General features: G+C 53.8%; 1 protein-coding gene and 1 long non-coding RNA gene across 2 annotated transcripts in view; one reads left to right on the top strand and one right to left on the bottom strand.

Moving 5' to 3' along the window:
* The window catches only part of GALNT18 (polypeptide N-acetylgalactosaminyltransferase 18), a 352446-nt gene extending 348227 nt beyond the window's left edge, over positions 1-4219 (top strand). Inside the window, exon 11 of the mRNA XM_042957905.1 lies at positions 3488-4219. Within this exon, the coding sequence (XP_042813839.1) occupies positions 3488-3634 (147 nt within the window). The 3' untranslated portion in view covers positions 3635-4219. The remainder of the gene's footprint in view (positions 1-3487) is intronic.
* A 5815-nt stretch (positions 4220-10034) lies between these two features.
* On the bottom strand, positions 10035-12041 carry LOC122231043. The gene is made up of 3 exons (XR_006208153.1): positions 11960-12041; positions 11204-11323; positions 10035-10235 (listed from the first exon to the last, which is right to left on the bottom strand). It is a non-coding gene; the product is annotated as an uncharacterized LOC122231043 (long non-coding RNA).
* Positions 12042-12808: the final 767 nt, after the last annotated feature.

Below are 12808 nucleotides of genomic sequence, written 5' to 3'. Positions count from 1 at the left end.
ATGGCGTGGCCACCGAAAGCACTGATTCATTGGCTGTGTTGAAGGAGTCTGTTGTCCAGTGGAAATGAGGTGGTGGCCCTCTGCTTGGCAGTCAGTTCTGAGTGACAAAGAATAACTGGAGTTTGTCCAAAGGAGAGCAGGCAGGTTGGAAAAATTATTCAAAATTGTTGCTCAGTTCCTTGTGGAAGTTTAAACTAGAAAGGCATGGAACTCGGGGGACATGAGCCCTACCTTCCCCTATTGGAAGGGAAAGGGTGGAGAAGCGGGAGCAGACCCACGTGTGGGAACCTCAGGGGGACAGTCTGGGGCCCGTTGCTGGTTGCCTCCACGACAAGGATTTGAGTTGAATGCTCCTGGGCATAGCAGCATGGGAAAGAAAGTGCTGGTTCAGGAGGCTACGTGAGTCACCCCTGGAGGAGGCCCAGCAAAGCTGGAGGCCCCAGGCCGAAGTAGAGGTCACCCAGGTTGCTGATTAGAGCAAGAGGGTCGGCCTTCAGAGTGAACTCCACATGCGGACTGCAGGGTCCTTTCTGAGCCCTTGTCTCACTGCCACTTGTTCCTCTGCCCCCTCAGGGCCTGAGTCAGCCGGTGTCTCTCTGGGTGAGAGATGAGCTTGCTGTTTGGGTTTCCTCTTTGCACTGGTGTCTCTCTGCTCTTGGGTGCAATGAGTCACGGCTCTCCTCAGGCGCACAGGAGAGACCTGCTTTCTTCCCTTGAATATTCCAGAAGAAATTTGCTGGGCCATCTTCCACCCACTGGAAATTGGGAATTCTCTTCCTCCTCCCCAACACACGCACAGACAGACCCCCAATCCCCTTTGCCATCCAGTCTCTCACTACCTGCCTCCTTCACCCACTGTTCAAAGTCACTTCTGAGGGAGCTGCATTTTTTTTGTCTTAATTGTTTAATTGAAGAATAGCACACATACATACAGAAACATGCACAAAATGTAAATGTTCAACTCAGTGGTTTAAAGCAAAGCAAACACCTGTATTGCCACCAGCCAGGTCAGGAAATAGCATACCATCAGCATCCCAGGAGCCCCTCTCTTGCTTCCTGTCAATCATTTTCCCTTCCCCCTCCTTAAAGATAACCCCCATCCTGGCTCTAACACCGTGGTCCTATTTTGCCTGTTTGGGGGGTGTATATAAGTGGAATTATATATGTGTTCTTTATCTGGCTTCTTCTGCTAACATGATATTTGTTAGGTTTATTCATATTGAGTGGAGCTCTAGTTTGTATATTTGTGATGCTGTACAATATTCCGTTATGTGACTAACCACAAGTTATTTATCCATTCTACTATCGATGGGCATTTGGGTTGTTTCCAGATTGGAGCTTTTACAAATCATGTTGCAGAAAGCACTCAGGTGCTTGTCTCTGGTGCACGCATTTGTGCTAGGTACAGACCTAGTGTGGGAGTGTTGGGTCTCGGAGATGCGTGTGTCCAACTGCGGTAAATACTGCCAGTTTCCTAGGTCGCCGTGAGAACTGAGTCTTCATGTTCTCTGAGATGTCAGCCATCACCATGGGGATAGTGGTAGCTGACTGGGGATGACCCCTTTCAGAAGAAGTTCGTGGTCTCCTCTCCCAGCATGCTGTTCACTGGAATGGGCATGGGATGTAGCTGGGGGTGGGCTGCAGTCATAAGAGGCAGGGGCCTCCCTCCCCCTGCTGCCAGGCCTGCTCAGGGCCACTCCAGACTGAAACACAGCAGCCCTGTCTTGAGACCCATCCCTCCTCACCTATGCAGGTCATGACCGCCAACATTTACTGATCATCTGTTATGTACCAGGCTTTTGGCTGGATGCTGAGGGCACAGAAATTGAGAAGACATAGAGCTGTCAGTATGGGAGGGTGGGGGGGAGACAAGTAAACTAGTAATTCCGCTACCGTTCAATCATGCTGGGCGAATAGAGAAAACACGGTGGAAACACGGGTGAATAGCACCTCGCCAGCTGGGTGGCCTGGAGGAGAAGAGGTGGGAGGGGCTGAGGTGAGAGATAAGGAGGCTTCTGGAAGAAATGGAGCAGGAGCTTAGCCTTGAAACGTGACTGTGCCTTGGCCTGCTACGGAAGCATGGAGAAGGACCCCCAGCACAGGACACGGCTTGCTTGATGTCTAGGAACCCTGATAATACAGAAATCTTTACACAACTGCAGGAAGTTTGGTGTGGCTGCACAAAAGGTGTGGGGGCTGAGGGAGGAGATGAGGCCATGAAAGGCCTGTGCTAAGGAACTTGGGCTCTGTCCTCTAGGCCAAACATACATTTCAGAGACATCACTCTTCCCTGCCTCTGGAGGTCAGAGGGGGGTCAGCTAGGAGGCTGATGCAGTTGTCCAGGGGACAGAAGATGGTGGCCTGAACGCAGGCAGGGTTGTGATGTGATAGCAATAAGGGGACAGTCACCAGGCAAGAGGGATGTGGAATTGGCAGGACTTAGTGCCGAATCAGATGCTGGGGAGAAGGCAGAGGTGTCAGTGAGAATGCCCAGGTCTCCCACACGAATGCCTGGCTATTGCTTTTGGGGGAAATTATTTATGGGAAATATTTATAACTGAGGTGGTAAACACAAGAGGAGTAGATTCTGGGGAGAAGTTGAGTTTGAACATCTACTCAAGTGCCATTAAGCTCCAAAGAGTGTACTTATAAGGACCACCACCTACCCCAAGCAATTCTGCCTGCAGAATTGGTATAACTCCAAGATACTCAAATAGTCTGGGCTGATGCTTAGACTTACAGCCAGCAGCCTCAGAGTATCTGAGCTCTGCAAGGGCCTCACTAAAATAAAAACTTATTGGGCTCCTCTTTGCTGCCATGGGGCTACTCTGGGGAGCAGCACCTCTCTTCCTTCAAGAGGCTTTGGGCATAAACTGAGTGTTCATGGCTACAGAACATTCTAGAACATCAGTAGCATGGGGGAAAACCATGCATGCCCAGGGCTGAGGGAGCCCAGTGGCCTAGGAGACATATCCAGGAGACTGAGTTTGGTGGAGACCAACACTGATGACTCTAGAGGTCCACTTGGGTACATGGACCCTAAAAGCAGGAGGTCCTGGGCCTCTGGTGGTGGTCAAATTCAGGCCAGTCATGGGGAGGGGAGTCCCAAGGAACTAGACTTTTCAGAGCAGGACCCCAGCCTATGCCTATGGGGACCAGGGCCTGGCCCCCAGGGTGGGAGCTATGGGAGCAAACCAGCATGCCACACCCCAGCAAGTGGATGGAATTTGGGGCAGGGTGTCTCCGTCCTAACGAAGAACTAGGGCCCTGTGAAGAAAACCAAGGCACATGTTCGGTCTCAGGGAGGAGACCAACACATCAGAGAAGGGCAGCCTGAGGCTGCATGGGAATGCTGGCCCCCACACCTCCCGTAGCCTCTCTGGACCCCAGGCATCTGGACCCACCGGTAACTCTAGGCCCAAGGTCCCCCCCAGATTCCCCTGTTTCGTCTATAGCCTCTGACTCCACTCTCTGCCCCGGCTCCCAGGGAGGCCCCATCCAGAACCGCAAGTCCAAGCGCTGTCTGGAGCTGCAGGAGAACAGCGACTCGGAGTTTGGCTTCCAGCTGGTGCTGCAGAGGTGCTCAGGCCAGCACTGGAGCATCACCAACGTCCTGAGGAGCCTGGCGTCCTGACCCTGCTGGGAGCCGCCCCCGCCCGTCCCTTTGCTACTGTGTAGCACCTGCTGCAATGCTGCCTGCTGTCTGGGGGGTTGTTTGAGTCTGGGGGAACCAGGTTAGCGGGACCCCCCAAAAGAGCTTTTTATTTCCTATTCAATTTTCATGGAGTTTATAGAAAGGTGCCGAATGGTGGGTGATGGTATAATATCATAAACTATTTTGCAACTGTAAATAGGGGACAAATGGAAAATATTTATAACTGACAATAAAATACTATTGATTAAGAAAAGGGCTTTTGCAGTCATTTGGTGCACAGTGGAGCTGCCTGCCTGGTTCCTCTGAACTTGGAGTTCTTGTAGCCCGCTTTCTTTGTGAGGCCCAGGGTGGCGAGTGGGGCACTGTGACCTCACAGTCACCTCCAGAGAGAAGGCTCCTTCTGCCTCTCCCACAGCAGATGCGTCCTTTGGAGACAGCATTCCTGAAGAAAGCAGGGTTTCTGCTGGCCCCCGAGCGTCAGCTGCTGGGCTTTAGGCTTCAGGCCACACTGCCCCATCTTGATATCACCTTCCTCACCTCCCAAAGCGGTCCATCGCCCCGGCCCTCAGCAGTGACCCTGGCCTACAGCAAATGCCTCCTTCCAGTTGCTAAGACGGTTCGGCTCCTTCCATGAGTCACAGTGTATTTGTTTCCTGGGGCTGTCATAACAAAGTGCCACCGACTGGCTGGCTTAAACAGAAATTCATTCTGTCCCAGTTCTGGAGGCTGGGAGTACAAAATCAAAGATGGGCAGAGTTGGGTCCTTCCCAGTGCTGTGAGAGGATCTGTTTCAGGCCTCTCTTCTAGCTTCTGATAGCCTCAAACATTCCTCAGCTTGTAGGTGGCCATGTGCTTCTTGTGTCCCTCTGTGTGTCTGCCTCAGGGTCCACATTTCTCATTTTTACAAGGACACCAGTGATATTGGATTAGGGCCCACCATTGTGGCCTCCTTTTAACTTGATTACCTCTGTGAAGACTATATTTCCAAATAAGGTCACATTCTGAGGTACTGAGGGGAGAGGACTTCTCGTCTGAGGTACTGAGGGGTAGGGACACAATTGAACCCATAACACATGGCTCTTTCAGTTACGGTTCCACGTCACCCCTCTGGGCCCAGCCTCAGGAGACCAGTGGCCCTCAGAATAGAACCATGTTTCTTGGAGCCTCTTACTCAATCCTCTGTCCCTCCAATAGCTTCCGGCTGAGTGGTTCTTGTCCCAATCCAAAGTAGGCCTTCCTCAGGTTGAAGGCTCCTGTTTTTAGTTTGAAGGACACCCCAACCCCACCTCCAGCACCACCTCCAACCCTCTCGCTCATAGCAGAGCAGTAGTGAGTGTCAGGCTGTAGGACCGAGGCAGGAGAGGAAACCCTTCCTGGACAGATTTCAGCCCCACCCACCCTCTCAAGTTCTCTGGGACCTCCTTCCCAGGGGCCTCCAGTCCCAACACCTGCTTGTTGGGGATCAATAATCTATAGCTGAAACACTGGTGATCATAGAGATACCCCTGTGCCTCAGGGACCCCCAAGGAAGAGGAGCCTCTCGTCTTGGCCATCTGGCACACCAAGACACCCGCATGCACAGGCTTCACCCTAGAGGGCCACTAGGACTTCCCAGGCTGCCACCATAGCCGCCCCGCCCCCCCCCCTGCCCCACCTAGGGTTACACTGCTTTCCCACCACAGACCAGAGAGGATACCCAGACATTGGCCAGGCGGCTCCCACCTGATGGCTCCCACCCAGGAGGTGGACACGGGAAGCAAGACCCTCAAGAGGGAATTGTAGGCACTGCCTTTGCCATATTCCGGAAGCCAGGGCCTCAGTATGGCTTCCCCCACACTTATTCCTCTACCTCATTCTAACAAACTCCTCTGAGCCCTGCAACCCAGCCACGCTTCCCAAGTCCCCTCCATTCTAGTCTCATCTACCCACCTGGTGCTTCACCCCTCAGCACCAATTGCTGTGCTTCATCATCACCCCCACACACGCGCCTGCCAGTGGCCCCCAAGTCTGGTCCCCAGACCAGCGGCATTGGCATCATCTGAGGACTTATTAGAAGGGCGGTTCTCGAGCCCCACCTGGAAATCCTGAATCAGAAACAGGGTTTTAACAAATGGTCCAGGAATTCTGATTCCCTGCTGAAGTCTGAGACCCCTGCTCGGTCCCCGCCAGGATCCCTTCCCTTGTACCCTTCCTCCTGCTCTCTCCCAGGCCTCCCACCCCAGCTACATCCATCACGTGCTCCCTTACGCTCGGCGGCCTCTACTTGAAGCCACAATCACTGACCCCCCGCGTCTACCCACACCCACACCTCCACAGCCTGCGCCCCGTCCCTGCTGTAGGGCAGAGGAACCAGGAGTGGGGACTCTGAGTCAGCCTCAGCTATTGGCTGGATGGTCTCGGGCAGCCACTAAACCTCTCCATCTCTGTTTCCTCTCCTTAAAAAATAGGAATGTCTTCTGTGGGGTTGTTGTGAAAATTAAACGAGTGGGAATTTATGTAAAACACTAAGAACAGCGATAGGTACATGGTAAGTGCCATCAAGTCGTAACTACTATTATTTTATCCACTGGCATCCTAACACCCAGCCGCCGTCATGGATATCCACACCTTGACACCAGTCGATGCCCATACTTCACCAGGCCTGTTGGCTTCTGTGGCCCATCCAGCCTGTGCCAGCATCTACACCGTCAGTCTCACCTGCCTAGAGGCGCTTGCCCTCACCCAAACCCACACTTTTACAAACTCCGCACATCCCTGTCCTATCAAAGGCACCCTGCCTTCAGCCACTCCCAACATCTACACTCTAAGAAGCAAACCCCAGAATAGAGCTCTCCCCTTTGAGCTAATCCGGGGGCAGTGAAAACAGGGCGATAGGGGGCAGCTCCTCCCTGAGCCCAGAGGCCCAGGCCCTGGTGGGAGAATTGTCTCGGAGATAATCCCTGAGGGCCCTGGCCCCCAAAGAGTGAGGGCCACATGGCCAGTCCAGGCTCACTTGGGTCTCAGAGGCATAAAAGTGAGACACACAAGGTCACACGTCTCCAAAGCAGAGGGGCTGGTGAGCGTGGGGCAGAGGCAGGAGGGGAGAATGTAAAGGAAGGAGGCCAAGGGCACTCGGCCACATCCAGCCTCAGCTGGCTGCTTTTCCCTGATGTTGGTGCAAGCTAACTAGCAGCTGTCTGGGGGCTCTCTGAACGCCCTGGAGTGAGATCATTATTTTCTTAATGGTTTGCACATCCGACGACTTGGTAGAAACAGGAAACGGTTTTGATACCATTAAGGGCTCTTTTAGCAGGTGTCTAAGACCTCCAGGACAGCGAGCCCCACAGCCTGGTTCCACAGCTCAGCCCCAGCCCTCGCCTGCGGGTACCCAGGCTCCCACCCGCTCCGAGAAGTGAAGGGAGAAGATGGGCCCCTCACTCCCGACCGGAAGTGGACACGATTGTTTGCAGAGACAATGGCAGAAGCCAGCGACCTGGCCGTATCCTGGCTGGCCCCAAAGGTCACTTGCCAGGAGGTCACAGACCTGCAGCTCCTGCAGCTTCCTATGTCTCTGTCTGAGGCCCTTCTCTGGCCACAGGCACATGCTTGGGCCTGCGTGTGGGTAGACCGAAGTACTGAGGGGGTTGGGCCTCAGGAACAAGCCCGTCCGTGAGGGATGGGCCTCCTCACCCTTCAGGAACACACATGTGAGGCCTCACCCCCCACCGCACAGTCCCCCCATAGGACTGAGCCCCAGTAACCCACCTTAATGGGCACTTCACTGGCATTCCTCCCTCCCTATCTCCCCGCCCTCCAGCTCCCTCCTTGTTGTGCCCCAGTCACCTCCCACATGCCAGTCTTTGGGTCTGCTCCAGGAGAAGCTGCTCATGGCCACTCCTGCACCACAGTCTCATGCCCCTGACACAGGGCCACCCAGACACCAGGACGCCCAAATCCACATCTATATCCTGAGCTCCAGGCCCAATCTCCGGCTGCTGATGGGCCCTGGGCATCTGGGTGGGTGTCCCTCAGACAATGCTGATGTGACAAGCAGAGAACCAACCCATTGCTCCTCTCCCAGGACCGCTCTAGTGACCTCCACCAGGTGCTCACGCCAGAGACCTCCTCTCGTCCCTCATGCCCCCACTGCTCACATCTTGCTTCATTGCTCGCATGGGCCCCGCCACGCCACCTCAGCAGCCCTCCTCCCTGCAACGGTCATAGTGATCTTCCTGAAATGCTATGTCATCAGTTTTTCCCCTGGCCTAAAACTGTCGCCTGGGTCTCACCGAAGATGGTAAATGAGTAGCTCGGGTGCCAGCCGCAGACTTTCCTCCTTCAGTGAGTCCAGGAACTGAGTTTCGGAAACGCCCAGGTCAGGGGTGGGCTGTGGGTGTGAGAGGGCCTAGCTTCCTGGCTGTCACATGCTCTGGATGCCTGTGGCCCTAACCCACCCTCTAGAGATGTTGGTGACCCGTATCTTCTTTGTTTTTTTTCAAGAAGTTTTTCTTGGAGTGAGTATGAGTTTTCCAGAACTTCTGTAACAGTGCCACACACTGGGTGGCTCAAACAACAGAAACGTGTTGTCTCCCAGTCTGGAGTCCAGAAGTCCGAGATCAAGCTGTCAGCAGGGTTGACTCCTCTGAGGGCTGTGACGGAAGGTTGTGTCCAGGCCTCTCTCCTTGGCTTACAATTAACCATCTTTTCCCTGCGCCTTTGCACTGTCTTCCCTGTGTGTGTGACTCAGTTTCCAAATTTCTTCCTCTTTTTTAAAACAAATTTTTTTTAACGTTTATTTATTATTGAAAGACAGAGTCAGAGCGGGAGCAGGGGGAAGGAAGAGGGAGAGGGAGACACAGAATCTGAAGCAGGCTCCAGTCTCTGAGCTGTCAGCACAGAGCCTGACTCGGGGCTCGAACTCACAAACCGCGAGATCATGACCTAAGCTGAAGTCGGAGGCTTAAACCGACTAAGCCACCCAGGTGCCCCATCCAGTCATATTGGATTAGGACCCATCCTAATGTCCTCATTTTAATTTCACTGCTTCTGTAAAGACCCCATCTCCAAGTAAGGTCACATTCTGAGGGGACTTCCAGGACTTCAACATATGGATTTTGGGGGAAACACAACTCAGCCCATAAAAGGGAGCAGAAGAGGGGTGGTGAAGGGCATACTCCAGGTTCCGGGGGACTGCCTACACTCATACCCACCTTGCCTGGCAAGTCCTGCCTGTTGGGGGCACCCCAGTTGTCCTGGTGTCCCCAGGGAAGAGAGTGGGCACTGAGCAGGTGACAGGGAGTTTGTGCATGCAGACCTGAGAAGTTTATCGTTGTCCTCTGTATCCACACCCCTTTTGAGGAAAACTGTCCCAGCCACAGCCCTAGCTGTGACCCCCCCCTGGTACCATGACCATGCTGTCTTCCTCCACGGGGAGTCAAGTTGACCCAAGGGAAGTGTCCATAGGCTGGCCAGTAATCAATGACTTAACACAGAAAGATGAATGGGGTCAATCAAATTCTGCTTGCACATTTGCACTGTGACACACATAAAGAATCAACCAGAGGTGCCTGGGTGGCTCAGTTGATTGAACGTCCGACTTCGGCTCAGGTCATGATCTCACAGCTCGTGAGTTCGAGCCCCGTGTCAGGCTCTGTGCTGACAGCCCGGAATCTGGAGCCTGCTTGGGATTCTGTGTCTCCCTCTCTCCCTGCCCCTAACCCACTCGTGTTCTGTCTCTCTCAAAAATAAATAAACATTTAAAAAAATTAAAAAAAATCAACCAGTTAGTGAAGAAGCCATGGCCATACGTAGAGATATGCCATAGGGTAGATTGGGGCCCCAGGAGGACCGACCATGCCACAGCCTCGTGCATGCTGAGGTCACGAGGGGGAAACCACAGCTGAGCGGAGCAGAGAAAGGAGCTGATGAGCAGAGGCAGCAGACCCGCCGTGAGGAAGGTGTAGCATGTGGCCATGACACAGACGAAGACCAGAGACAGCCTTAGAGCTGCCTGCATTTCCTCCTCATTCCAGACCCCACCCATCCACATCCTGCCAATTCGCCTTTTCCCAGAGTTGGCTGAACGGGTCCCTGCCCTTTACAGCCAACAAGACTGACCGGAGCAGGATGTAAAGATTTTAGACACCAGAACCTGCTCATTCCCAGACCCTCACACGTGTGTGAACACGCACGCCATGCCTACAACTACTGCGCACATGTGCAGCAGAGGGACATCATCTGCACCTTCTATGTAAACGCATGCCCAGGCTCACACAGCCCCTCACGTGCACACGTGTGTGCACTCACATGCAGCGGTCACATAGATACATGCATGGACACACACACACACACACACACACACGCACACACTGACTCCAAAGAGAAGAGCTATTTCTGCCCACTCCCCAAAGATCTTTTGGGCTGCCGTCGCTTAACACCATTTAACATGGTTCTTGTGAAGCAGAGGAAATCCGAGTTCTTCCGTCCTCACCATTTCTTCCTAATTCCAGGTAAGAGATACAAGGCAGTTCCGAGGCAAGATGGAGAGACTCTCTAGCCTTAAGAGTCTGTGTTTGTTTGCTTTCCTCGTGATGACAACCATCTAAATAGCCCAAGAAAGCAAACATGAACAGAGCCACCCAAAAATGTATCCTCCCTCAGCCATGCCCTCTCTCCTGACTTCAGCCAAAGAGGAGGGAGGGGAATGTAGTAGATGCACTGGCCCACATCCAGCCCCTGACCCCACAAGACCCTCAGGTCCCGCTGCCCCGCCCTCTGGCCTCAGCCCATCTCTCCCCACCCACAGACAGGAATTTTGTCCTTCGTTGGTATCTGGCTCACACGATTAGCCAGAAAGGGCCTAGGGAGGCATCAGCCCTACTATGTGTATGTTTTCAAATTACACAGCATAGCCACACCCTGAAGCCAGACTTTCAAGGCTGTCACCACGTCATGCCTGTCTCTGTTACCTCCCTTGCTTGGCCTAGGGGTGGGGGCTCCCCCCGTGGTCTCCACAAGCTGTGACCCAAGCAGGCTTCATGGGCGTGTGGCATGAGTCTCCGAGCTCAGGGCCCCCACCTCGGCTTAGTTCCATGCTCTTGTGTCTTGAAATTCTTAATAATTTCTGAACAAGGAGCCCCGTACTTTTATTTTGTACCTGGACCGGCAAATTATACTGCAGATCCTGCCTGTGACACAGCATTTTTTTTTTTTAAGAAAACACCCACAATCTAGCCCATGACACAGAACCTTTTGCTAAGAGGAGCTGCTTCTGGTGAGAGAGGCACCTGAGCCAGGACTCTGGGACCTGTGCCCCTCTCTGCCCCTCCCCCCTCCTCTTCTAGAGGTGCTGCCACTCTCACATCAGCCCCTAGGGGGTGCTGTGCTCCCTTTGTGCTCAGAAGTGTGGGCCCAGATCCCATCCCTGGGTTCCGTGGTAAGGCTCGCCAGGATTTCTGTGAGGGATCGAACTGCCAACAGGAGTTCCAAGGAAATGACCCCCATACCAAGGAGCGGTGCGAGAGTTACTTTCCCCAAAAACTTTCTGCTCCCCTTCGATGTCCTACTCACACTTTTCCACAGGCCTGGTCCGTCTTCAGCTCCTGACCACGGAAATGCCCCTGGCATAATCTGACCCGTTTCCCTACTCGGACAAAAGGACCCTTCTGTGCTCCGCAACTGAATCAGGACCTTGGAGGAAGCAGATGATGCCCCCGGAGGTTAACTGAAGAGGGTTTCAGGAGAATGACAGCAGTCTTCAGAGGTGTGGGCAGGGTAGGAGGAAGCACGCCAGACAGCAAAAGTGGACGCTGTACCTACTCTTCTAGCTAAAGGGACTAAGAGCAGGGGGCTTCCAACCCTCACTGATGCTGCCATGGGAGTGGGTTGCCCAGCAGGACGGACAGCCACAGCCTGAGGGCCCCCCACTGTAGAGCCCGCAGCCCAGCAGGGAGGGAGCCTTTGGGGAGCAGGGGGAAGGCTTAGGGCAAATACCTCCACTTCTTCCCCATTGCCCCCCTGCTGTCAGATATTCTACCAGAGCCTCGCATTGGCCAAACCCAACTGGAGGCAGAGGGCAGAAGAACCACTGATGCAGTCCACACAGCAGGCAGGGAAGAGCCAAGAGGGAGAATAACCAGCACATTCACGCTCAGCCTCACCCTGGTCTGGGTATCCCAGGCCGCCTACTGGCCCTCTCACCTCGCCAGCTCACACCCTTCCCCCAGTCTCTGGATGCCTCCTGCCCTGAAACTGACCACACCTCGTACTTTCCCACTTAAGTATTCCTTCACTGATGTAAAAGAGAAGGGAGAGAGGTCTTCCCACCTACAGCTGGAGTCTCTCAAGGATCTTGCCTCCTCCTGTCCACTTCCTCTAGGGTCATCGAAATTCAGGCATCCTTCAGGGGCACCTGAGTGGCTCAGTCCATTAAGCATCCAACTCTTGACTTCGGCTCCGTTTATGATCTCACAGTTGTGGGATCCAGCCCCGCATCGAGCTCTGCACTGACATTGTAGAAACTGCTTGGGATTCTCTCTCTCCCTCTCTCTGCCTCTCCCCTATTCATGCTCACTTTCTCTCTCCCTCTCTTTCAAAATAAATAAACTTGAAAGAAAGAAAGAAAGAAAGAAAGAAAGAAAGAAAGAAAGAAAGAAAGAAAGAAAAAGAAACTCAGGCCTTCTTCAATAGCCTCAGCCCCTCCTGACCAGCATGTGAGGGAGCTGACCTCACTGCCCTAGAAGAGCCTAGGATGGGCTTTGACCTTGTAGCCCTGGACTAGCAAAGAGATCCCATCCATTTGAGGGCATTTGGTTGGCCACAGCTTCCTGGAGTGATGTGTTGGGAAAGACTCTGGTTCTGGCTTCCATAGGCAAGGGTACCAGAGTGGGTGAGCAGAGGAGAGGATAGGAATGCATGGGCGCCCCGCGTTTGGCCTTTCCACCCTGCCCATCCACCCCCTCCGTTGTGCTCCTCCAGAAGTCTGATTCCCAGCCGGGGCCTCTCCGTGACCCTCGGCCCACTGGGATGGTGCTCTGCAGCCTCTTGTTGGCTGGGCTGCTGCTGCTAGAGACCACCTACTCATGGGGGCTCTGCGCTGTCCCATCAACCCAAACCCCTGCTCATTGCTGTCACCTGCCCAAACCACGTGGACCCTCCAGCTGCGCTGTGGCATTG

The sequence above is a fragment of the Panthera tigris genome, chromosome D1 (assembly GCF_018350195.1).
Source record: "Panthera tigris isolate Pti1 chromosome D1, P.tigris_Pti1_mat1.1, whole genome shotgun sequence".
In the NCBI taxonomy this organism is placed as follows: Eukaryota; Metazoa; Chordata; class Mammalia; order Carnivora; family Felidae; genus Panthera; species Panthera tigris.
This window is presented reverse-complemented; position numbering and strand designations above follow the sequence as displayed.